The 26836-nt window shown below is 47.1% G+C and overlaps 1 protein-coding gene across 12 annotated transcripts in view; it reads left to right on the top strand.

The window, feature by feature from the left end:
- Positions 1-26836, top strand: part of KIF6 (kinesin family member 6) — a 406499-nt gene that overhangs the window by 313370 nt on the left and 66293 nt on the right. For all 12 annotated transcript variants that reach the window (XR_014062975.1, XR_014062974.1, XR_014062973.1 and 9 more), the window contains 2 exons: positions 3554-3662; positions 13469-13524. Coding sequence is in view for 7 of the 12 variants with exons in the window: in XM_081523236.1 (XP_081379362.1) it covers positions 3554-3662; positions 13469-13524 (165 nt within the window). In the remaining 5 variants the exon portion in view is untranslated. The remainder of the gene's footprint in view (positions 1-3553; positions 3663-13468; positions 13525-26836) is intronic.

Raw genomic sequence — 26836 nt, 5'->3', positions numbered from 1 at the left:
AGAAACCTACAAATAGTAAATGCTGGAGAGAGTGTAGAGAAAAGGGAGCCCTCTTACACTGTTGATAGGAATGTGAATTGATGCAGCTACTATAGAGAACAGCATGGAGGTTGCAGTTGCCCTTTTAATCTACAATCCTCCGGCCGCTTCCTTCCCGGGGATCTCCCCACTTCTCCCCCTGACAAGTGCTCCGTCTTCAGGACTCTCCCTGCTCCCGCTGACAGACCTGGCCCGCCCTCCCCTCTCCTTGTTTCCCGGACCTAAGCCTGCCTTAGAGCAAGCAGCGATTTCTTTTGTAATTATTTGTTCACCTTTTTCCCTTACTGAACTTTGAACTCTTTAAGGGCAAGGATCCATGGCTCGAATCTTCGTGTTCCAGCTTGTCTCTCTGTCACATGCCTAGCACAGCACCTAAGATGAATAAATACTTGTTGAGAGAATAAATAAATCGTTAGCGAGGTGAGAAGCTCCTGCTCTTTTCAGCGCTGAGAGGGGAGAGGTCGCCAGACCAGAAAGAGCTGTTTTCTAAACCCTGAGAGAGAAGGGAGGTGGGGCTATCTCTTCTGTAAATAAAAAAGGTGTGTTTTTATTTTATTTTAACTTTGTGGCTGACCCCAAACTGGAGTGAGAGCTGGTCTATTAGCACAGTCCAAAAGGCTCTGAGCTGGCAGAGGTGGATGAGAGGAGGAGTGAAATGGATCCAGGATCACGCACTGCAGCTGCCTGTGGGGTCCCTTTCAGACGCTCCTCTCAGTGGACCCAGCCTCACCCTCCAGGTGAAGTCGTGAAGCCCTCAGAGGCTTCAGGCCTTGCCTTGCCTCTTGGCCTTCGGTCCATGGGCATCCTCACCACCTCACCTTGACCTCCCGGAGCCGTCAGCACTCACTCTCATGCCCACTCACCTGAGGTCATCACCATCAGAGAACTCCAGTCCCAGAATCTTCCTCCAGTGTACCTGGAGGAAAATCGGTCCCCCGCGTTCCTGACAACAAGCCATGGCACTGCAGGACCCCAAGTGCCTTTTAAATAACCGAGAGTGTCAAATACTTCCAGTGGAACTATCCCATAATGTGCACTTTACTAAATTTTAAGTCTCTGAAAATTGATGATTTGTGTATATGTCATGGCACCCGCCCCCAATTTTCTTAACCCGACCTTCCAAATTCTCTGCAAAATGCTCCCAAACTACCCTCTGGGCTTATCACCTCCGTGTGTCCCTTGTCCCTTCTGCTCCCTCCTGCCAGGACCCCTCCACCCCTCGGTGGGGTTTTCCGCTGATTCCAAGTTCTTCTGGGCCCTGTGACCATATCAGTGCCGCGGGCTCTGAGAAGCCTCGCCGTGATCTTTCCACCCAGCTGTCACCTTGGTCTCTTAGCTCCAAAGAGCGCAGAGCCTGGGAGAGAAAAGGCCACGAGCCCTTCTCCTCTGCAGCTTTTTGGACAACCTCCACCCTGACCCCACCTCCTCTGCCTCTGGCTGGTGGAGGCCCTCTCATCATCTCCTGGGTGGGAGGCGATCTAGGGGTCCCACAGGCAGACGGGTTCCAGTGCGGTCTTGGTGGAGTTTCCCTCTCCCCAAACCCAGCTGTTGTTGTTTAGTCGCTCAGTCATGTTGGACTCTTTGCGACCCCATGGACTGCAACACTCCAGGCCTCCCTGTCCATCACCAACTCCTCGAGTTTGCTCAAATGCATGTCATTGAATCAGCGATGCCGTCCAACCATCTTGTCCTCTGTTGTCCCCGTCTCCCCCTGCCCTCAGTCTTTCCCAGCATCAGGGTCTTTTCCAGTGAGCAGTCCAGAGAGATTCAGTCCTCTACCCTCTGTGGTTAAAACAATTCCTACAGATGATAAATCATAAAAGTAAGGCGGTAAAAGGGCATACACTGTCAGAGTTGGGTGTGGACTAGGGTCGGGGGGAAAGTGTGGAAGGAGTCCTTTGGCTCCTGGCGGGCTCTGCTGGGCCAAAGCACCCTCCGGCTAATGTCCCTCATGCATCAGGGCTCACCTTTCCGAGCGCAGCTCAGACCCGCTCCCAGGCCCACCCGAATCCGGAGTGTGCAGGGCAGACATGGAGACAGGACTGAGACAAGCCCATTTGCTTCTGATTGGAAAAGGGTGGGGTGTCTTGTGCCTCACCATTCAGACATTCTCCGTGGTGCTATTTTTATCAACAGTAATCATTAAATTGGTGTCAGATGGGCTGGTCCAGTGCCTCACCCCGGGACTGGGTGATGGAACACCACGGGTTTTTTTCCCAGGCCAAAGGAGATGTGGTACATGGTCCATATGAATGCACCTCTCTCACACCCCAGGCGAGCCCCTCTAGGTCTGGACCCTGTTCCCATGGCAATGAGAGCAAGGTTCTACATCACTCCTGGTTCATGCCTGACCTGATTCATTTAACAGACATATGTTGTGTCCCTTCTAAATGCCAGACATTGAACAAGACACTGGGGACTCACGAAACATATTATCTCTACCTCCTGAGAGACGTGCGTTGCACGAGAAAGGCCTGTCACGTGAAGTGGCAGTGTCTGCTGAGCTGTGCAGGTCACAGACGCGTTGCTAGGAACAGAGTGGAGGGAGGATTTGTTTAGTCTGGGGCTCACGGCAAGCTCCGTGGAGGTGGCGGCACTCAGCCAGGGCTTCAAAGATAGAGTTAAGTGGATGAAAATACGCCAAAGGGAACCACGGGCAGAGGCATGAAAATGACTCCATAGATTCATCCAAAATCCAGCTGTGCAAGCAGCTGTCACCATGGGGTCCCACACCTGCCTGGAGCCTCACCCTGAGAGGCTGCGAGGAAGAGGCCTCGGGGCAAGAATGCCATCTGCTCACCCCCAGGGCCCTAGCCGTTCTGAGTCTGTTTTCAGAGTTTGGCCCCACCGAGCAGGGCCCAGCAACCCCGCTCAGCCGGTAGTGGCTCCAGAGATCCAGGAGATTGAAGTTAGTTGTGAACTAGGAACCTCCACCGCCGTCCACTCATGGGTCTTGTGACTGAGAACCTGACTCTGGAGTTAGAACTGGGACCCCTCGCTAGACACAGGAAACAAGGATGGGTCCTTCCATGGAGGCTCAGGGCAGAACTTTCTAGATTCTAAGTCTTTCAGTCGGGACTGTGCTTCTTCTAACTGGATGCCTGAAAATTCAGGGTGAAATTTAACAGAAAACCCAAATGGGGCATTAACAGGAGAATGGGGAGAAACGTGGCCCTGAATGATGGCCAAAAGTGCTTTGGCAGATGTCCCCGGCCATCCAAGGCTTGGGGCTATGGTTTTCATTTCCTCTGACCAGACATTCCAGACTCCGCCCCGCAAGAGTCAGGAGGAGGCCAAGGCTCAGGCCTGGCAGGTCACAGCGGGTGTCCCTGGAAGGGCCTCCTCCTTGGGTGGCAGTGGCCAGCTGGAAGGGCCTGGGGCCACCTGTCTGGTCAGGAGCCTCTGCTGTGGGCCTCCGGAGCCAGGGTTGGCTCTGAGGTTAGACTAAAGTAACAACAGAATTAGTGGGACCCCCATGCCATCACTGAGACCATTTCCCTGTGTCTCCAAACAGGGATGAGAGAGGAAATGTCGTTAGGACGCCAGGAGGCTTTTGAGATTTTCAAGAGGGACCACGCTGACAGCGTTACCATCGAAGACAACAAACAGATTCTGAAGCAGAGGTAAGGCCACCACGGAGAGCAGCTGGGCCTCCAAGGCTTGGCCGGGCCAGCCTCCGGAAAACTTGCTGCTCTGTCCTCCCTCATCTGCCCAGTCCGGTTTCTGAGAGAAGGGCACAGGGTGTGTGCAGCTTCACATTGGTTGAGTTGCGTCCAGCCTGGTGCCCTTGTCTCCCATGTGTTAAGCCTCATTATCCCAGTACAGCTGGGTCATCAGCAATATTAGTACAGGGGCTGTTCAAGGGCTATACAGGACAGCACTTTGCATACAGTCCTCACATCTTGCATTAATTCCCAGCAGCCTGGGACTCTATCGCTATTTCACTGCTGCAAAGGCAAGGAAAAACAAAAAACAGTGCTTACAGTCCAGATGGAGAAGGAAATGGCAACCCATTCCAGTATTCTTGCCTGGAAAATCCCACGGACAGTGGAGCCTGGTGGGCTGTATAGTCCTTGGGGTCACAAAAGAGTCAGACATGACTTAGTGACTAAACAACACAGACCAAACGCCGCATCTTAGAACTCCAGGCCCTCCAGCGGCTCTGGAGAGCCACCCTGCACTTCTTGGTCACAGGATGTGTATACACACGCATGTCCTGTGACCCAAACACCTCTGATGTGTTCTCCCAGCCAGAAGCAGAGCAGGCAGCACCATTTGTTAACAGGTTGTCCAGCAAAGCCTGTGTTCTGGACCCTTTAGAAAAAGCTTAAAGGTGCATCATTTGTTGCAGCTAATGCCTGAATTCAGTGCATGCCCTCAAGCTGGTGCAAACAGAAGACACTGCTGGACGTTTGGGCCTAGAATTTAAAAGAGAGGGTTCTAGACTGCGAACTCTCAGACGTCATGTATGACTCTACATCGCAGCACACAGAACATTTTCAAAAAGTATTTGTTGAATTAAAATGAGCTCCAGCTTTGAGAATTGTATGTTTATAAATGCTTCAAGGAAGCTTGAGAAGGGGACAGCTCTCTCAAGGAAACAGGCTGAAGTACAAGAGCCTGGAGGGTAGAAACTTAGGGGAAGCTTTCAAGAAAGGAGGGGAGGGAGCTGAAAAGAAAGGAGAACCAGCAGGAAAGACCAGCCTGAAAGCCAGGAGGGGAGATGGCTCCCAGAAGCAAGTTGTCAGTGGTGTCAGATGCTACAAAGAAATAGGCAGGGGGGACTTCCCTGGTGATCCAGTGGTTAAGACTCTGCTTTCCAATGCAGGGGCTGCAGGTTTGATCCCTAGTCGGGGAACTAAGATCCCACATGCCACAAGTCACATCCAACTCTTTGTGACCCGATGGACTGTAGCCTGCCAGGCTCCTCTGTCCGTGGGATTTCCCAGGCAAGAACACTAAAATGGGTTGCTATTCCTTTCTCCAGGGTATCTTCCCAATCCAGGGATTGAACCCAGGTGTCCTGCATTGCAGGCAGATTCTTTACCATCTCAACCACCAGAGAAGCCAGCCAAAATTGTTTTTTATTTATTTTGTAACTGAAGAATAATTGCTTTACAGGGTTTTGTTGTTTTCTGTCAAACCTCAACATGAATCAGCCATAGGTATACATATGTCCCCTCCCTCTTGAACCTCTTCCCATCTCCCTCCCCATCCCACCCCTCTAGGTTGATATAGAGCCCCTCTTTGAGTTTCCTGAGCCATACAGCAAATTCCCCTTGGCTCTCTATTTTACATATGGTAATGTAAGTTTCCATGTTACTCTCTCCATACATCTTACCCTCTCCTCCCCTCTCCCAGTGTCCATAAGTCTGTTCTCTACGTCTGTTTTGCCATTGCTGCCCTGCAAATGAATTCTTTGGTACCAAAAATTCTAAAAAGAGGTCAAATAAATAAGGCTTGTTTTCAAAAACTTAAAAAGTAATAAGCTGGAGGAAGCAGAAAAAGTGCCCGGGGAGTCGGCAGCTGAAAGAGCTGGCACTGGGTACAAGGAGTGAAGGAGCAGGTGAGAAGGAACTGAGCAAATGAGGGAGGGCCAGCCGTGTGTTCAGAGAGCCTGCAAGAGGAGGAAGACATCTGTGGAAGGAAAACGGGAAGTAGCCTGGGGAGAACAGAAGTTTGTTTCAGGAGGGAGAACTGGTCAAGATTGTAGGCGGCAGGCAGAAGCAAGCTATTGGGGGGAGCAAGCAGGGAGAAACAGAGGGGGCGGGAAAGTAGGGAACAAAACAAGGGAAACACTGAGCCAGCAAGGCTCCAGGGAGCCGGGCAGTAGGGAATGTCAGAGGGAGGGGAGCCTGGAAGGAAGTTGGAATAGAGAAACACAGCAAGATGGGCTGACGCTGATGCATTAAGAAGCAGAGGGGGCGCGTTAAAGATGGCCTCTGTTTTCTCTGTGAAAAAAAGAAGTTGAAGCAGGACAAGAGATTGAGGATGGTGATGAAGGTTCAGTAGGTACAGCTGCCATAGGCAACAGGAACGAAGACAGAGCCGGGAAAAGAAAAAGGGAAAGCCTGCGGTACTGAGGGCCCAGCCCACCTGTTACAGTTGGGGGCGTGGATCCCAGATCACTGGAGGAATCCAGTGAAGGCCGAAGGCCGAAACAGCCCTCCTAACCAAGGAGGTGTCTGCATCCCCTGTGACCCAGCAATTCCCCTTCTGGGTTTACAGCCAGCACGTCTCAGTACCTGCAGGGATGAGTTTCAGAACCCCCACAGATACCCAGGGCTTCCCCAGTGGCTCAGACAGTAAAAAATCTGCCTGCTTTGCAGGAGACCCAGGTTCGATCCCTGGGTGGGGAAGATCTCCTGGAGAAGGGAATGGCAAGCCACTCCAGTTTTCTTGCCTGGAAAATCCCCTGGACAGAGGAGCCTGGCGGGCTACAGTCCATGGGGTCACAAAGAGTTGGACACAACTGAGCAACTAAGCACGCATTCACAGATACCAAAATTCACACGTGCTCAAGTCCCTTAGGTAAAATGAGTAGTACAATCAGCCTCCAAACACACAAGTTCCACCCAAGGGCCCAGAGGGCTGACTGTAGCTCCCAAGAAGTTCTCCCAGCTTCAGAAGGGGCCATAGATGAGGATGTTCACAGCAGCTCTGCTTGTGGCTGAGGAGAGCTGGAAACCCCAGGGTCGTCTGTCCCTGGGGAAGTGGAGAGGTAGAAGACTGGGGGCGCTCCGTGCAGGCCACAGCTGGGGAGTTGGATATGTCAGGCAGCGATGGATTACTGAGCACATGCCAACAAGGACAGCACTAAGTAAGCGCACAGAGTTTATGTAAATTATAAATAGATGCACACAAAACAAACAAAAACAACAGAACAAAAAAGTATACTTCAGCCTACTTTACCAGTAAGGATGCCTACCTCTGCAGGGAGCAGAATAGGAGCCCGCCGTTGCAGGTGAGTGACAGATGAATAAAACAAGGAGTAGGGAGAAGGTGGTCTTCCCTGGTGGCTCAGATGGTAAAGACTCTGCCTGCAATGCAGGAGACCTGGGTTCTATCCCTGGGTCAGGAAGATTCCCTGGAGAAGGGAATGGCTACCCACTCCAATCTTCTTGCCTGGAGAATCCCATGGACAGAGGAACCTGGTGGGCTACAGTCCATGGTGTCGCAAAGAATCTGACATGACTGAGCAACTAGCACTCACACAGGGAGAAAATAATGTGGCTCTAGTGAAAGTTGAGGACTCTGTTTCCAGGAAAATGGAAAATGCACACCCACACAGACTTGAGCCTGTGAATCCAGGGGGTTTCACGCAACTTCCGAACCTCCCGCTGGGGCAGGCCATGTATTTTCAGCGGGACGTGTTGGAGCAGCATACCTTGTTTGTCTGGAGACACGCATATCAAGCTGGAGGACAGCTGCCTCATCCAGTGGCTTCACTAGAGCCCTCAGCTATGTCAGCACCTGGGGCTTCAGGGCTCATATCGGTGACCTCGTAACCCTGGCTTCATAGTAAAATGACCCTTGGAGCTTGTACAAGCTGCCAGAGCCTGGGCCTAACTCCCCGGATATTCTCACTGAATTAGGTAGAGCCCGAGTATCCATTTGTTTCAGAATTCCAGCATGCCACCAGGTTTGAAAACCACTGGCCAGACAGAGAGCTTGTCCAGAGACCTTGAGAAAGAACAAAATATGTCATCTCTCTCATTCTAGAATTGGCATGGCTCCTAGATCAGGCTTGTACTCTTGAGTTTAGGTCTCTTTCCAGCGGGAGATGGGTTTGGCAAAGATGAGGATGTATGGGCTTCCAGTACAGAGTCCACTAACTCTAGAACAGCAGAGTTCTGACAGCCACATGACAGATGTCCTTTCAGGGTCACACACATGGAAATCACACAGGACGGGCTGGTTCAAATGGTGGTCCCGTCTTCCTCAAGGCCCTAAAGCAAAGGAGTTAATGAAACTCATACAAAGCTCCCCTCTGAGAAGAGGTTTCCCAGCAGTAAATCAGTCTTTTAAAATCAAATGAAAAGTCAGCAGACCAGCCCACATTTTTAAAATGTCTACATCTGTTCAGCGTTACCAATTATTAAAGGAATATTTGGGACCAGGGAGTGTAAGCCAGGTCCTACTCTTTTCTCAGGATTGGAACCTTTACATTCACAGAGAGTATTCAATTAGCAGATATTACATGCTCATAACTCTTATGGCAGAGGACAAAGAGAAATGTTTTTATAGAAAACAAATAACTACAACCAGTGCTCCCATAGCAGACATCGAAGTCAAGTGTGAAAAACTTCCAGGCCTCCATCTCTTTAGGAAATAGTCTGCGGCAACCCTGATCCCATCCACCCATCTTCTCCCAGTCCCTCTAGTGACCAAGAGCATCACGTGGACCATCTGTTGGAGGAATGATGGGTCCTAGGTTCCCCAGGGTGGTTAAATTGCTATTCCCAGGGACTTCCCTGGCAGTCCAGTGGTTAAGACTCTGCCCTTCCAATGTAAGGGGCAAGGGTTCGATCCCTGGTCAGGGAACTAAGATCCCACATGCTGCCCAGCCCAGCCAAAAAAATTTTTTAAATAATTTTTTTTAATTGCTGTTCCCTACCTCTACTTCTAATAGACTTCCTGTTGGAAAGTCTTACCTTTCTGATTATCCTCAGCCAGCAGAACCCATGGGCCTGGGCTCTCCCATTTTATTCACTAGTTCTCTTATCAAGTACCTCTGCCACTCCGTGGCTCTAGTGCTAAACTCTGGTATGGAAAAGTCCAGAAAAGAGCTTAGGACAACCCACCCACCCTCTGCCGCTGACGCAAGCCTTGGTCCAGCTCAGCCTTGTTAACCAATGGCAAGTAGCTTCTAAGCCCAATACAGGGACTCTTGATGACTCAAATTCCCTCAGCTCCCCTAGAATATGGGAGTTGATGCCGAGTTGCAGGAGGGGACCATCAGTGGCTCAGACGTTAGTGTCACTTAGTAGGAGGGATTTCTACCCCTTCTTGCCAGCATGTCTCAGCTCTGTCCCCAGCCTGGGGAAAGTTGTGCTGCCTGCCTGTGACAACAGAAACAAGATGCTGGCACATTAATAGGATATCTGCCCTCCAGTAAACTGGAGCACGTGAGCCAATTCTTAAGCCAGATTTTTCAATAGGAGACAATTCAGATAGAAGTGCAGTTGAAAATCACTACATTTTTCAGGCATGACTCATCCTCACAGTATATAATAGCATGAAGAGAGGTTGGAAGCCCCATGCTTGGCTAACTCCAGTGCCCAGGCACCACTAGCTGACTTTATTTTGTGACAGGTCCCTCATACAAACTGAATCCCCCTGTCACAGGGTCCCATTCAGTAACAAAAGAGTAAATCAATGGGGAGCTCAGCCACAATTGGAAATGAAGGCATTGATAATGTGAACAAAACCAAGAAAAGCACCCCCCTCACTCAGCTGAATCCTTTAGATAGAGACTAGAACAACAGTATCACACCAACAGGAAAACTGGACCAAGAGCATCGACAAATCTGACACCATCATCTGGAAATAAAGTCCACCCCAAATAGGAGTTCCCTGGTTCCTATTAGACTTCAGTTTTAACCTTTTTATTTTTCCATTTGTTTTTTGTATTTACACCTTGTCTCCTGAATTAGAATTATGAACTCTGAGAGCAAAGATTAGATTAGAATCTTCTCAGCCTCCCCATAGTTTTTTTTAAAAACAACGCTAGCCATAAAAATGGTACTCAAAGACTTTTTTCTTTTTGGCTTGAGAATGACAATTTGAAATTGACTTTGAGAAACCTTAGCAGCCCAGAAAGCTCCCTGAGAACTGCTTCCTAGAAGTAGGTGAACGTAGCAGCGGCTTCCTGTGTCAGGGAGGAACCCCTTGGTGGGTGACAAGAGGGCAGCCATCTTGATGGGGAAAGGGGACATGATAGAAAGGAATTTCGGTATTTTAAAAAGTGTAATAGAAATGAAAATTGGATCTTCATCACAATATAACAGAGGCAGCCAAGCTATCATATCAGGAATGAGTCAACAGAGAAAGGAAAGGGCATAGACACAGACCCAGTCTTTCTGATGAGGAAGCGAATTGAACGTTCCCTCCATGAATAGTCAACACATTATGTTAATCACCCTAGACAAGAAGACAAAGACTGAAATGTGGGAAGTAGCCCAAAGGCAGGCAACATAAATGCAGGGAGCAAGTAGCAGTTGAAGTGGTATGGGGGCGAGATGACAGCGCCCTCTCAGGGCGGGTGGTGCAGGGTGAAGCTGAGTGGGATGTCAGGGTAGGTACTGAGGACAGAGAGGGGGCAAGACTCCAAGACTGAGTGAAGGGGCTGCTGGAGAGAAGGGCAAAGACGGTGTGGTGTGCATGTTAGTGGCATGAGCCCCTGGGTGAGTGTGGGCACCAGGCACCGAGGGGAGAAAGGCAGGAGGTCTTCAGGGAAGACCCAGCCCTGCTCTGGATCCCATGGGTTTTAGTCATCTGCAGGGCATCAAATAGAAAATAAAGCAGGACTGAGATCTGAGAGGTGTCCGAAGAGGTGGCCGATGAAGGCACTGGCCTGAGTGGAGTGCCTAGAGAGTGGGTGTCATGAGAAGAGGGTCTAAGACTAAACCCTGACCACTGAAGAAAATGGAAGTGTTGGCCACTCATTCGTTTCCAACTCTGTGACCCCATGGACTGTGGCCCACCAGGCTCCTCTGTCCGTGGAATTCTCCAGGCAAGCATGCTAGAGTGGGTAGCCATTCTCTTCTCCAGGAGATCTTCCCGACCCAGGGATCGAACCCAGGTCTCCTGCATTGCTAGCAGGTTCTTTACTATCTGAGTCGCCAGGGAGGTCCAAACCCTGACCATTACCACCATCTAAGGAACAGACTGCAGAAGAAAAGCCTGAAAAAGAGTCTGAGAAGTAACAGTCAGGGAGAGAGGGGGAAAAAAAAACAGGGAGATACACGATGTAACATGGAAGCCAATGAAAGAGAACTGTTTTCACTCTGTAGTTCTCTCAAGGTAGATGAATTCTCATCTAGAACTCAGGCTGGGGCAGGAAGAAGGCGAGGGGGTGGCTCTGAGGGAGCCGGGCTGGGGGCTTTGGAGATGCAGGAGGAACAGGGCAGGAATGCAGAGCCACGTTTCATCACTCTTGACTCCCCTCCTTCTCCTTCCCGGCTGGGCTTCCTCAAGCAAGAGTCTGTCCTGACAACCCAGGAGCAGGAAAGCATGTGGGTGTGGTGGCCTGGGGTGGCGACAGCTGCAGAGTGAAGGGAAAACGGTCTCTCAGAGATGGTTCAACCCTCAGCCCACACCTCTCCAGTGGGAAAGCCCTTTTTAGCTCGGCTCCGGGCTGCAGAGAGCCTGGAACAACAGCCCACGGCTTCCCGGCTGTGTCTACCAGCCCGGCATGGGGCGGCTCTTGGAAGACGGTTGACCACAGCACTCAGCAGCTCCTCACCACGGGCCCCACACCCCGACTCATGTGGGCGACCGCCAGGGCGGGGGGTGCTCCTCCCATGCCTGTGGGGCTCCTCTGCGGAGATGGCCCTCTCTGCCCTCAGGATCTTCCCTTCTCCATTGATATAAATCTCAGCAGCTTTGCAGCCTTGCTCTTGTAGTTTCCTTATTCCCAAGAATCTCAAGCTTCCAGAACTCTGTGGAACAGGCTGTCAGAGGTGTCATCCACTGGGCTGTGGAGGACTATCAAACCCCATGAAACCGCAGGTGCCGAGGATAGACCTGGCACCCACCAACAGTTAGAGCACCGCCCACCCACCCCACCACCACCTCCACTTGGCAGAGCTTAAAGGATGAAGATAGTCCTCATTTGAGTGGCCCAGACAAAGCCTCAGTCTACCTGCCCAGGGTCCAGAGGCCAGAGTGAGCCCCCAGAGCCCAATACAGTGACCCACCCATGTGATGAATGTTTGCTGAGCTGAATTCAGTCTGCGTGGCATCCAGTGGGCTTGTACTCCTCTCCAGAAGGCGACAAGCCCTAGCTGCAGAAGGGACATATGTCGCCTGGGATAAGGCTGAACACCGTTAATAAGGAACCAGGGTGGGGAGTCCCAAGAAACCTAACGCTGAGAGAAAATTTCGTCCCCTTCCCTGGAAACTTCTGTCTGCAGTCTCCAGCCAAGCAGACTCAGTCGGAAAATAGCAGTGACGTAATTCACGCTTCTTTCCCAGCCAGCCCAGAGCATTCTGGGCACTCTGGACTTCACTTCTGGTCTTCCTGTACCTGGGAGCCTTCTTCTCCCCACGTCCTCTAACAAAATCCCGCAGGACTAAAGTGCTTATGGATGAAGCAATAGCACATCTGGGATTTACTGGGATCCAGAAAGATTTGCGGGTGGAGCAATAACATTTCCTAAGGACCCACTATGTGTAGGCCTAGACGGCATGGTTTTCATAGAGGTCATTTCTACACTTGTCCAGCATAAGACTGGGCTCTCAGGGGACTTCTCAAGAATACCTGCTGGAAAATAGAGAGGAGTCATTAAGTAAATGTCAACACAACATCTGGGGGACTAGTAGGCAGCCGTCTAAAGATAGTGGAAAAGTTTCTAAGAACATAGGGAAGGACTTACAATGCTAAGTGAAAAAAAAAATCAAAGCACAAAATCATATATATATATATATATGTGTGTGTATGATCTTAAGTCTGTAACAACTGGCTAGAGAGAAGGCTAGATCTCAAAATAGGTCTATTTCTGCATAGAGAATAATGAGGGTTTTATTTTTTTTCTTGCTTTGATAGTTCCAAAATGTGGTTTAACATCATCTATAACAAAAGTAAACAAATTTTTTCTGGAAAAAGCCAGATAGTAAATATTTTCAGCTCTTCAGGCTCCATAGTCTCCGTCACAGCCGCTCAACTGCCTTTGCAGTGTGAGAGCAGCCTTAGACAGTAAACAAATGAATCCATGTGGCTGCGTCCCATATGACTTGATTTATAGAAACTGATGATAGTGTGAATCTGCCTTATGACCAGCCATAGTTTACCAGTCAGAAAAGAAAAAAAAAAAAAGATCAGAAAAAAAGTTCTATAAGTATCCTTTGACGCTAAGATCTTGGTACTATGATTAATAGAACACCGCAGATAAGGCGTACAGCCCTGCTTTACTCTGGTTTCCATGTATCATAAAACATTAGAAACCAAAAGTCATAAATTAGAGACTATGAGAAGGAAGTTCTACACTGAAGAGAGGAGTAAAAATTCACGACACCAGTAATTAATACAAATTTTATCTCTGCACTTAAGCCAAATATATTTCATTCATTTAAATTGTCTTTTTATGTCCCTTTCCATGAAGTTTTATAACAGAGACCTCTTGGAAATATCTTATTTTTAAAACATAATTTAGGATGAACAGAAAAGGTTAAACTCTCATTTCTTCTTTTTTTTTTCCCCCTCCAGATTTTCTGAAGCTAAGGCCCTGGGAGAAAGCATAAATGAAGCAAGAAGTAAAATTGGTAAGCAGATGACACTCTGTGAGCCTCTTTCACAGGCCATTTTCCTGGTGAAAAGCAGGTCATGATGTGCTTCCAAACAGCCATGAGGACCAGTTTCAGGAGGCCCCTGCCAAGGAGGCTGCTTTGAGAGCACCTTTCCTTGGAAGTTTGTCATCTCTCCCACCATTCATCAGGGAAATCACTTTCTTTTGTCTAGAACTTGAATTGTTCATCCTCATACAGGCCTGAGCTTGAGCATCCCAATGAGCAAGTTTTGTTTGTCCCTGGTGTTTTCCAGCAACAGCTCAGCTGGTCATAACTGTACAATTGCAGCGACGTCTCACATTTTTAAGGACTGTGGAACACTTTCACACCTCCCAGAGCTTATACTTATCGTTTTTGGCCCAGGTGTGCATTTTTCGGCACCATTTCATCTCCTTCAGTAACTAGGAGAATGAGAGGCAAAAACGAGTCACTCTGCCCTCCCAGGACCTGGGCTGCCCAATGGGGCTCCCCCACTTAGGTGAGCATCCCTGGAAAAGCGAGGTTAAGGGAAGAGGCAAACTCGGTAACACCGTGCCTCAGATCTTTGTCAAAGTGAGAGGAAGACGCTTCTTTCAGCCGAAGCTATTAGACACACAGAGACCATCTCCCAGTCTGGGCGGCTTCACCAAGGGGGCCCCTGTGGCTTCGTCTCTGTGCTAGCTAAGACAGGAATTACCTGTTCCAGCGGACTCCTGTGTCCCCCTCATCCCGACCTCTCTTCTCTTACAAGTGAGGACAGGACTGAAGGCCACCATGAACGTCCCTTTTGGCTTTTCCTACAAAATATGGCAACTCACGATAGCCTGCAGTCATTTCAGTTAGGAACCGGCTAGCCCTGCATTCTCTCCTGCGGCCTGAACAAAGAACTGAGGCCGACAAGCCCTGAGCCATGCCCAGCACCAGGACTAGTATCTCTAGAGTCTCAGAGGTTCTTGACTTGAGGTCCAGCAACTTGGATGGAGGGAAAATGCACCTTTATTTTCACTAACCTCTAACTGCAGTTTAGCGCTCCGTCCAACGATGAATATCGGCAGCAGACCACAGTAGAAGTAGCAGCACCTGTCCCAGTGGAAATTACCGACATTTTCATTTCACAGCACCGTTGGCAGACATTGTAAAATATCTTTTATACTCATCAGTGCTTCAAAATTACAGTAGTTATTAGACTCACCAGTAGACCTTGTTATTTAATGCACTTATATAAAAGCACATATAGCTATTTCTACATCACAAAACTTTCTAAAATCTTGGTAACTATTTCAACATAATTGGTCTCTCTTAAAATTCTATGTAAAACTCCTTTCTTGGCCTGAATTCTCAAAACCCCTAAAACCATATGAAAAAAAAACGGTGGGTCAGGAGCACTTTTCTAGAGATACCATTCGTAGTTTATCTGACTCTCATAGAGATCAGTGACCCAAACCAACAATAAGGGAAGGGGAAACAGGCCTAAGTGGATTCAGAGCCAGCTTGTCAGAGTCATCTGACTCAAGGGACCTGATGGTCTGTTTTCATTCCTGGGGAGACAAGAGGGGAGGACATTTTATGAATCGTTTCTCCCCAAAAAGTGACATAAAAGTTTTGCCCTTGGAAAACATCTAACTCTTTAAACCAAAATAAAACTGTTCCAACACTAATGAAATATACAAACGGTAGAAGGCAACAATGGCCCATATAACATACTTAGTGTTTCACTCTGAGTACAGCGAGTTGTTGTCACAAGTAATTCTAAATTCGCCATAATTTTGATGCAACAGTACACATTGATGGATCCAGTTTGCCATATTTCTTGAGATTAGGCAAATCAGAAGCTGCCCCACAGCTGCCTAGGCCAGGGATCTGAAGGCTGTAGTTGGTATTCCAGAGAATATGTCTGTAATTTACACACAAAAAGGTCCAGACCTACTAGAGAAAGCCCTGGGCAAATAAACCTTTGTGTTTTCTGGATAATAGTAAGTAGAATTCATAGCAATGTTAAAACTCAAACATTTATTGCTAATGAGAAAGTGGCTGGTAGTTCAGTGGTGCTAGTAAAACCAATGTCACTCTTTAGTCATTTTATGCAAATAATAGACTTAAAACCCACCTCCTGGCTACCCATCTTTCATATGTGCTCTTGATCCAAGGCGGGCCAAGGCGAGTGGATCGTTGAGACTCAGCCCTCTTACACAACAAGCCCCTGACAGGGCTTGACTGCAGCGAGTAGCCCCCCACCACCACCGCTGCATCTCAGACACAGGGTTAAGACTGAGGAAGTACAGGGTGGAACTTGTACACATATTTAAAATTTCCAAGGCAACCTTGAAGGAAACTGGTTTCAAGAGATTTACAACATTACTGAGTGCATTTTTTCCTAGGGAGAAATTAAATCAAGTGGAATTTTCATCCCCCTACAAGTCCTTTAGTGAATCTAAGAGCCCGGAGGTGGGAGCGTGGCACGGATGTGCCATGACGTGCGTGGGGTGATGACTCAGCTCCGCCCCCAGGCTGAGCCACATCCTCTCTCCCGACCCTTGGGCCGGAGTGAGAAGCTGGGGGCGCACGTGCAACTGGCCTGCCGAGGGGCTAGGGAAGCGTCTGTGATCTACATACACACCAGCTAGCCCACACGCTTCAACTGCAGGTTGCCACTGTCTTCTCGGGCAATTTGGTTTTTCTCTGATGTTGTGATCTAGAGCTGCCACTTGAGTTTCATTCTTTTTTTAAAGAAATATATATATGTTTTTTTTTAATTTTTGGCTATGCCAGGTCTTCGTTGCTGCACATGGGCTTTCTCGAGTTGTGGCAAGTGGCAGCTACTCTCTAGTGGTGCTCAGGCTTCTCCTTTCGGTGGCTTCTCCTGTTGCAGAGCATGGGCTCTAGAGCACCTGGGCTTCCGTAGTTGCAGTTCCCGGGTTTAGTTGCTCTGAAGCACATGGGATCTTAGTTCTTGGACCATCGGCAGGCAGACCCTCAACCACTAGGCTACCAGGAAAGTCCCTGAATTTCATTCTTAAAAATCCCTAGAGGTTATTAGTTCAGGAGTGACCATATAATATCTAATTTTTACATGGCATAATCATTCAACCAAAATTTCCATATTATTTTCTTTTCTTATAACAAACCAACCCAAACTGAGTAGATTAAACTCTTGCCACAAGCTCCTTTTTTCGTCCTTCTCTGTACACCATTTACATCAGTCCTGATGCTGAAACAAGTTGAAGTCAGAAATGGGAGAAATAACTAATTTCTTCAGGATCTCCTCCCCAGATAATGAGGTCTTTGTTTTCAAAAGGAGAGCCATTTTCATTGCATTTGCCTGCCCCATACACAACAGCATTTAGGCCACTTTTCATCATAGGTTCCATCACACGTTCATATAGGCCCTGCCTCCATTAATCATATCTCTAAAAATGTCATTAAACTGCAGGGAAAGAAATAGATGGCTTCCAAAGCAGAGGCACAATCCAGGCCATTTTTCACTTGTTAGAATCCTGGCATTGGCTTCTCTCCATCAGTGCGCTACCTCTGGCAGCATTGTCTTTGGCACCAGAAAACAGTGAGTGGCTGTTCCTTGGCATGAGGCCCATACTTGCCCAGTCTGGGAACCAGCAGCTTCAGAGGCAGGTAAAATAGCCTTACTGACACATCTTGGCACCTCTTCACCCTCCACAGACCCCTCCAGGCCTAACTGAAGATGCCCATCAGCGGATGTAGCACAGAAGGGTTTTCCCTGGGGAGCCAATCAGTGATCACTTCAGAAATCATAGGAAATGTAACAGAAGTAGATGTCAGTGAGCAGGGAAGAAGAAAACCCAAATGCTAGAAAAGCTGACAGAACATTCTGGAAGTTTTCCTTCTCCTGCTTCACCTTCAAACAAGGACCGCTAGCCCACCATTTGAACAGTACCCTTTTAAAAAGTGTTTCTCCAGCACATCTGGGGTTTGGGAGGATCATTGCTCAGATCTGGGTCTCCATCAGCAGAACACGTGGGACCATTTTTCCATTGTGCATCTTCTGTACTTTCATCTTCTTCTGAGGTTTATTTCTGGACTTGCCCATGCATGTTGGCTTCTAGTATCTCACCCTACATCCAGATTGTCTTGTGAGGCTGTGAAGACCTTAGTCAAGTCTATTCTCTTGTTACTATCTGTCACCAGTTCCAAATAACAACCACACCCATTGCAGCTTCACTGAGCACTGACTCTGGGCCATGCCAAGAACTTAGCAAGTGAGTTATCTCATTTAATCTCCACAGAGAAGAACCATAGTCTATACATGTGTCATAGATTCTAAAATACACAATTTTTACAGTCTTAACACCTCTGAAATCAGGAAACATTTAACAATCCATTGGCTATCTTTTCATTTTAAAAACCTCTTTAATGAGACCAGATCTTACAATTGATGTAGATTCCTGAAATATTGTATGATCATTATTTTGCAGATTTTTAAAAAATGAAATTTCAGGGAGGTGGCCTGCTAAGTGGCCAGTCTGGGATCAAAGTCCATTTCTGTCCAACTATAAAACTTTTAAATACAGTATATTATCTCCATAAATTCAGATTTACCTGCCTCTGAAATTTTCTTTCCTGAGTTTAATATTTCATAAGCTGTTACTCAGTTTTCCTGAATCTTTGCTCTTGATCTGATATCCCCAACAAAAGGCTCATACTAGGCCCTAACCGTGCATATGGAGCCCAAGAAGATGAAAAGGGTCTCTGTAACATGGTTAATGATTGGTCTTTCACCCAGTGGAGCTCAGTTGCAAGGATGAGTGGGTTTGACACCCAGCCTGCTTGCTCTCCATCCCATGTGCACTGGCCCATGGTTGCACTTCCCCTTAGAGCAGGGCGCCTTTTTCTAATTTGCAGAAAGGTGTGCTGCAGATCTGCAGCAGCCCTGGAGGGTTCAGTGCCCCACATGGGTCTCAACTCTCGTTTCCAGCAGTTTGCAAAATAAAATAGAGGGGTCGTATGTTCAGGCTCTATACAGTTCCAGCTGAGTGCACTTACTGATGCTTCAGAAAATATGAGAGATTTCAAATCATAAACTTAGATGAGGTTTAGTAGAAATGGGTGTAATGAAGTACTTATGCTTAAGTACCAAAATAAGCACCAATCAACTGGACCAGAGAAAGCCTGGTTAAGGGCAGGCAAAGAAATCATCAAGGACCACAAAATAAAAATATGTCACCATAATGTGAAAAAATGCATGTTCTCAAAATTAAGAAATGCAAAAGTCAAGGTGACACCCTTTCACTCTGCCCAGCATTTCTATGTGTGTGTGCTGCATTTCCTGGGAATTCTGCCTCTCTATGGGAAAAGAGATGGTTCAGAGAAAAACAGTAAAGTCAAGATGAAAATGTTACAAGGGGGATTTTTTGCTTTATTAAGTAATTCATCACATGAATTTTAAATAATAAGCTTTGTTTGCACATTAGTTTGATTTTTTTAATTACTCTTATCAAACAAATTTAATTAATTTGTGTTCAATTTGTATTGGCCAGGATGTTTGGCTGTAATCATGAAAGGAATTTAATTGTCTCGTGAAAGCAGGAAATCCAAGGAATGCATTTGGCTTCACGTGCACCCTCCTCCCCATCCTCCACTCCCTTCTCTTCCTCCTCCTCCTCCCCCTCCCTCTCCTCTCCTCTCCCCTCCTCCCAACTCGACTGGGTTCTCTGGGATTCTCTCCCAATTTAGTGGGAAGTTGCTTCTCAAAGGTCTAAGCCGACGTGGACTATAGCAGGGGTCATACAGCATGATCCCGGGGGCCACACAGCATGAGGTGAACGGTGGGCATGCAATCGAAGTTCCTTCTATATTTATAGCCACTCCGCATCCCTCTCATTACTGCCTGAGCTCTGCCTCCTGTCAGATCAGCAGTGGCATTAGAGTCTCTAGGAGCACAAACCTGTGAACTGTACATGTGAGGGATCTAGGTTGAGGGCTTCTTATAAGAATCACCCTGAAACTGCCCCCACCCCTACGCCATCTGTGGAAAAATTGTCTTCAATAAGACCAGTTGCTGGTGCCAAAAAGGCTAGGGACCTCTGGTCAATAGAACTCATAATCCCAGTAAACAGGGTCTTTTCCAACAATGTTGGCAAAAACCCCTAGAGGGGGAATGACTGGCCTGGCTTAGGTCACGCATCCATTTTCTGAAGGAGACCTGCATCCAGGGAGTGAAACGCTCTGATTCACTGGTGCTACATCCTATGTCCCCTCCTCAGGACTCAGCCCACCTGCTCCATAGAAGCTGAAAACGGGTTTTAGGGAACTGAAGAAGTCTCTGTTTCCAAAGGAAGAAATGCTGGGCCGACAGCAATCACATGCACTACAAACCTCTAAGATATTGATCTGCGGCTTGAAACAGGATACATCTGTAAAGGAATGGATAGTAGTTCCTATGAGGGACCAAAACGCTTAGAGTTATTTATCCTGGAAAAAAAGGAAGTTGTAAATGAGGAATTTTAAAACTGGCTTTACGTACCGGTGCCTCTGCTGTAATGGAATAAATGCAGTCACATACTAAAAAATATAGTGGGGATTGTAGGACAATTAAGACTGGAAAGACTTCTCAAAGCCCATGCAATTTTATAACTAGTACTCTAATTCAACCAATTACAATCCTGGTAAAAAATAATGATATAAATAAAAAGACATATTAAATTCCTAGTGCATAAGGAAACACTACGCAAAGCATCCATTTTTCTCTCAAAACGAGGCTATGGTGATAGAAGACCACATTGGAAGGGCTGAGGGCTCAGTCATGGAGACGTGAACAACACATGCAAAGACAGAAGGGCCCCACAACAAGAAAGAAGCGCTTCCTTCTAAGACCAAGCACTGGCCACACTGGACTCAGAGGAGGCATGTGGGGAGAGGGGCTGGGTTCAGTCCTGACTGTCCCCGTTGCTCCCTGGGGTCAGCTCTACTAGCTTCCTTTGTATTTAACAACCTTTTCTTGAACTTTCTAGAAAAAAAGTCCTATGTCAACAAATGAACCTGTTGTATGACACTGACTCCAGCTCCATCTAACCAATCCCGTGTGAGTGGTTCCTGTTAAACATAATTGCATGAGGGCACACTTGCTGTTGTGCAGAGGGATCAGTAAATTGTAGTTCATCTTTAAAGAGACTCAAAAAGGAAGAAATGATTTTCAGTTGTATTGAACCTATAGCTGATCATGTGAAACAGACATTTTGTCAGAAAAGGTGATTAACGGAATATAGATTCTCGGAATTGTTAAAAGCAGGATAGATTGGCACCTTTTGAGATATATCCAGAGATGTAAAGAGACTCGGTGTATCTAGAGATGAAAAGAGCAGAGGGAAGACTTCTTCAAGTCCTTCCTTTAACAATTTAGAATGTTGAAATTCCAAGACGTGCAGTTACCGGAGTGACAGCCCATAACCAGTATGACTGATATCTTCATAGACTTGATTGAATGTTTGCTGTCTTAGTTTGGAGATCAGACAACAACAGCAAAATGATCTGAGCAAGCTGGAGGACTGTGGAGTGTATTAACTGACAAGCGGTAACACTAATAATTGTCACATATAAAGAAGGAAGCAGTGATTTGGTTGGAATGTCAGCCAAAAAAAAAAAGATGGATGGCTGCCTCCCAAGAGTCCTGACAGAGTGGTCCTACCTTAGTGAATGAAACAAGCTCCAGGATCTGGCCCATGCAGGGTGAACTCGGGAAGGCTGTCCCCTGTCAGTCATACTCACTATAACCTAGAGAGGCAGGTCTATCAATTTACCATGGAGGATGTTCCTTTATAGACAGGAACTCTTAAACTGCCTCTATCCAAGGCCCCTTCTCCCAGGAACAAAATAGATTCATTACTGGAAGGTTAGTAAATAAGCATCCCCAAGCACAAAGGGAGTCAAAGCAAAGAGAAGTGTTTTGAGAGCAAGGTTCTCACAGTCACGGTGAAGCCCTGCCGGGCGTCCAGTGCCCACGGGAGTGAATATCCCCACAGATTCCGGGCAGCCTCCAACCCAGCCACCTCTCTTCTGGGCGCAATACAGTTTTCTCCAGAAAAGACAGAATACCATATGCTAGGTTTCTACTAACTAAACTATAATTATACACCACCGCCGCCCCACTCCCCCACCCCCACTGCCTCCCAAAGATGAAGCTCAAGTCACTTCGTTTCAGATCATAGGAATAATCAGTTTCAGTTTGGCTCCCTTGGTTTTCAGAAATAGGTGAGCTAACTCAGGCCTAGGATGTATGTGTGGTAATGACAAGAATCTCCCTGGAAGTTTGGGGTGGTTGTGTACACACTGCTGTATTTAAAGTGGGTAACCAACAAGGACCTACTGTATAGCGTAGACCCCATAGACTGCAGCACGCCAGGCTTCCCTGTTCTTCACCATCTCCTGGAGCTTGCTCAAACTCATGTCCATTGAGTTGGTATGCTATCCAACCATCTCATTCTCTTTTGTCCCCTTCTCCTCCTGCCTTCAATCTTTCCCAGCATCAGGATCTTTTCCAATGAGTCGGCTCTTTGAATCAGGCAGCTGAAGTATTGGAGCTTCAGCCTCAGCATCAGTCCTTCCAATGAATATTCAGGCTTAATTTCCTGTAGGATTGACTGTTTTGATCTCCTTGCTGTCCAAGGGACTCTCAAAAGTCTTCTCTAGCACCACAGTTTGAAAGATAAATGCCACTACAAAATAAAAAGGTTTTTAAAAAAGAATTAGAAAGCAACAGTTTCTCTGCACTCTTAACTTATAATTTCAATGTCAAGATACATTATTTTCTTTAAAGTGAAATCTCGAAACATCCTGTCTATCCATGCTGTGTATCCATCCATGCTTAGTCCCTCAGTCGTGTCCAACTCTTTGTGACCCCAAGGACTGAGGCCCACCAGGCTCCTCTGTCCTTGAGGATTCTCCAGGCAAGAATACTGGAGTGGGGTGCCATGCCCTCCTCCAGGGGATCTTCCCAACCCAGGGATCGAACCCAGGTCTCCTGCATTGCAGGCGGATTCTTTACCAACTGAGCTACAAAGGAAGCCCCCTATGTCTTCAAATATAAATACTCCAAATAGCCACAGATAAAGAAAATGACTTGGATTGTTCATCTTTGAGGACTGTCACTCTGGTATTCTCTAAGTAGATGCTTTCAAGACCTCCTGTCAATGACCTGCTCCCTCTGATATCTCCTATTATAATGCATCTCAGCGTATGCTCCCCACCCTCAGCCACAGACCTGCTCAGTGCAGTGGCTTCCTCTTGGATTTACCTGCTGACTGACTCTTTGCATGACAGTGAACTTCTCTTTCAGATACATAAGCCAATTCAAAGTCAAAAAATAGTAAGATTGCAGGGAGAAATACCAATAACCTCAGGTATGCAGATGACACCACCCTTATGGCAGAAAGCAAAGAGCATCTAAAGAGCCTCTTGATGAAAGTGAAAGAGGAGAGTGGAAAAGCTGGCTTAAAACTCGACATTCAAAAAACGAAGATCATGGCATCTGGTCCCATCACTTCATGGCAAATATGTGAGGAAACAATTAAAACAGTGACAGATTTTATTTTCTTGTGCTCCAAAATCACTGCAGCTAGTGACTGCAACCATGAAATTAAAAGACACTTGCTCCTTGGAAGAAAGCTATGACCAACCTAGACAGCATATTAAAAAGCAGAGACATTACTTTGCCAAAAAATGTTCGTCTAGTCAAAGGTATGGTTTTTCCAGTAGTCATGTATGGATGTAAGAGTTGGACCATAAAGAAAGCTGAGAGTGAAGAAATGATGCCCTTGAACTGTGGTATTGGAGAAGACTCTTAAGAGTCCCTTGGACTGCAAGGAGATCAAACCTGTCAATCCTAAAGGAAATCAACCCTGAATATTCATTGGAAGGACTGATTCTGAAGCTGAAGCTCCAATACTTTGGCCACTTGATGCAAAGAACTGACTCATTGGAAAAGACCCTGGTGCTGGGAAAGATTGAAGGCAGGAGGAGAAGGGGACGACAGAGGATGAGATAGTTGGATGACATCACCGACTCAATGGACATGAGTTTGAGCAAGCTGCAGGAGCTGGTGATGGACAGGGAAGGCTGGTGTGCTGCAGTCCATGGGGTAGCAAAAGGTTGGACACGACTGAGTGACTCAGCTGAACTGAACTGAACTGAGATACAGCAATGATATCTGAGAGCCCAGCAAGCTGAAACAGGGGCCAGAGCCAGGTCATGGGGTGGGGGTGGGGCAGGGATGGGGGAATGACATCAGGAACCTGTGCAGCTCCAGAGCCCAGCACCCTCCCCGTGCCTCCCTCAGGGCCTCTTGCTACCTCTGTGCACAGCTGCTCTTGCAACCTGTCAACCATGCTGACCATGGGTCGTGCTTGCTCGTGGTTTTGGTCTGCTCTGGCCCCAGCTGTACCTGAAAGCATCCTTTAACTCTGTCCCCAAGGTAACAAGCTAAAGATTTGCTTGTTTCTTAGCTCAAAGTTCCTTAGCTCAAAGGGCTTCTCTGATGGTTCAGATGGCAGCAAATCTGCCTGCAATGTGGGAGACCTGGGTTCGATCCCTGGGTCAGGAAGATCCCTGGAGAAGGAAATGGCAACCCACCCCAGTATTCTTACCTGGAGAATTCCATGAACGGAGGAGCTTGGCAGACTACAGGGAGAATTCCATGGACAGAGGAACCTGACCGGCTACACTCCATAGGGTCACAAACAGATGCAAAGAGTCAGACACAACTGAGTGACTAACTCGAGCTCAAAGTTATAAGAAAGAGAACTTGACTGGCCCAGTTTATGTTTTCCAGGCCTTCAGGACAGCCGCTGCTGGCAAGCTTAAGAACGTGCTGTCTTTGGGTCAGAAACACACGTCTGGTCCAGGCAGATGTTACCAGGGAGGAAGAAAGTTCTTGTATTTCAGAAAGTGTCCACCTAGGCAAAAGAAGGTGTTATGGGGAGGTTTCTGTTTTAAAAACAGAAGGTGTAGAGCAGTCACAATGATTGATATCTCATGTCCTCTTGGCTCTATCTCACAGGTGTGAAGGTTTTGCCAGTTCAACACTTATAGTTCAGTTCGGTCGCCTAGTCATGTCCGACTCTTTGCGACCTCGTGGACTGCAGCTCGCCAGGCTTCAACACTTATAAGGCAACATCAATTCTTTTATTTCTAGGTTCCCAGGAAGCACTTTGCCATTGTCCCTTTGTTTTACCAACAGTAATAGTAACCAATCTTTGTAAAGAATTGGTCCCATTATAATATATAGGGATTTTATTTATTTCCATCTAGTCAAACTCATTGGTCTTTTCTTTTACAACTTCCTCCAGTGCTTTGATACTTAGGAAGGGTCATTGTAATAGTAATAATGATGGATTGTTCATTGCCTGATATTTGTTTAATGCTTTCCTAAATTTTCTTCTAGTTTTCTTATTGTTCTATTTTTCACACTCAACTCATTTGGAATTTATTGTGAAATGTGGTATAAGCTGAGGCTGTAAGTTGAATCTTTTTCAAAGAGCCAATTTCCCCAACACCTATTTCCTTTAATGAAATGCTTTAAAATAAAATTTCTTCTCCTCATAGCAGTCATTTCAGATTTTAAGAAGGCAGCTGATGCATTCTAATCTCATCATAGCAGTAATGTGCATTCTTCACATGATCATTTTCATACAAGTATCTCAAAAATAACTTTGCCAGCAGATACTGTTATTTAGATATCAGAATCACCCTGCAGAAAAGTGCCAACTTCTTTTTAAATTAATTTTTATTGGTGTGTAGTTGATTTGCAGTGTTGTGTTAGTTTCTGCTGTACAGCAAAGTGAATCAGTTATACACATCCTTATATCCACTCTTTTAGATTCTTTCCCCATATAGGTCATTACAGAATATTGAGGAAAGTTCCCTGTGCTATACAGTAGGTCCTTATTACTTACCTATTTTATGTATAATAGTGTGTATATGTCATTCCCAATCTCCCAGTTTGTCCCACCCCCTCCCTCTCTCTCGATAATGATAAGTTTGTTTTCTACATCTGTGACTCTGTCTGTAAACCAGGAAGCTCGTGGACGGGGAATGACAGGCACGTGTCTGTAAGTGGGTGGACCCCGCAGGCTGAGGGCTCTGTCAACACCCTCTGAAGGGGAAAGAGATAGTCTTTAAACACAGCAGCATGAGCTGGGCTCCCCTTACACATTTGCTGGAGGAAGATAGTTGGCACCATGGGAACAGTGGTAACTGAAGTGGAAGTGGGGGTAGGGGCTTTGTCAGTGATGCTGAACAGGGAAGAGCTGAAAACAGCTGGTTTTCAGCTATGTCCACTATCAACCACCCTGAAATCACTGATGAGCCCCCTGCTGAAAACCACCAGTAGTTTTCAAAAACACAGCATATGCAAGAGTGGGACTGTCCCCACCTCACCTTGATCTGCCTGGGGTGGAGATGGCCATGGTTTGGTGTTGGCCTCAGGTAGGAACAAAACCCTGTGGACCAGCCCCACTCTCTAATGCTCTGTCTGCACCACAACTTACTTAAGCCTGAAAAATGCACACACAGCTCCACAGCAAGGCTGCTAGGTACTGCTCAGACTTTCAGAGAAGGCGATGAAACACCGCACAGAGACATTCTCACAGCCACTACAGGGACTCTGCGCTCCCCTTCCGGCAGGTAGGTGTCTGCAGTTAGGCAGCATTTACAAAGCAGGGACGCTCCCTCCCAAGCACATCTGGGCTACATCCCTCATCAGGCATCTCATGAACAAAAGCCCAACCCAGCTTGTGTGCGGGAAGTCCTAACAGGACACTGGGCAGCTGCCTGAACAAATTTGCAAGGAGGCAGGAGGCAGAGAACCTGAGGGGGTGCCCCAGGGACTCCCCAGAGTCTAGGACCAGCGTCTGGTCAGTGCTGGGGTGCCCGAAAGGACTGGGAGTAAACAGAGATGTTTGCAACCAACTATCAGGTGTCTAAGCACAGATTTGGGGCCACTAAGAGTCAAAAAGATCAAGTCCCCATCATCATAATAATAGTTAACTTTGATAGAGGTGCTATTATAATATTATCCTCTTAATATAGACGAAGAACCTGAGGTCTACACATGCCCAATAATACACAGCTAGTAAGGGGCAGAGGCAGAACTGGAGCCCATTTTCTGCTGGGCTGGAAAGTCAGTGCCCTCACATGGCAGAAAGTTCACAAGCCATCTGAAAAGGAGGTATTAGGTCACACGTCCTCTCTGAGTTAAGTTGATGAAAAGAAAGAAAAGGAGTCAGTGAAGGAGGCCTTTCCCCACCGTTACTCCCAGGAAGATAACGAAGGAGGCAGAGAGGTT

The sequence above is a fragment of the Giraffa tippelskirchi genome, chromosome 8 (assembly GCF_054371585.1).
Source record: "Giraffa tippelskirchi isolate mGirTip1 chromosome 8, T2T-mGirTip1v1.2.pri, whole genome shotgun sequence".
NCBI classification, from domain to species: Eukaryota; Metazoa; Chordata; class Mammalia; order Artiodactyla; family Giraffidae; genus Giraffa; species Giraffa tippelskirchi.
This window is presented reverse-complemented; position numbering and strand designations above follow the sequence as displayed.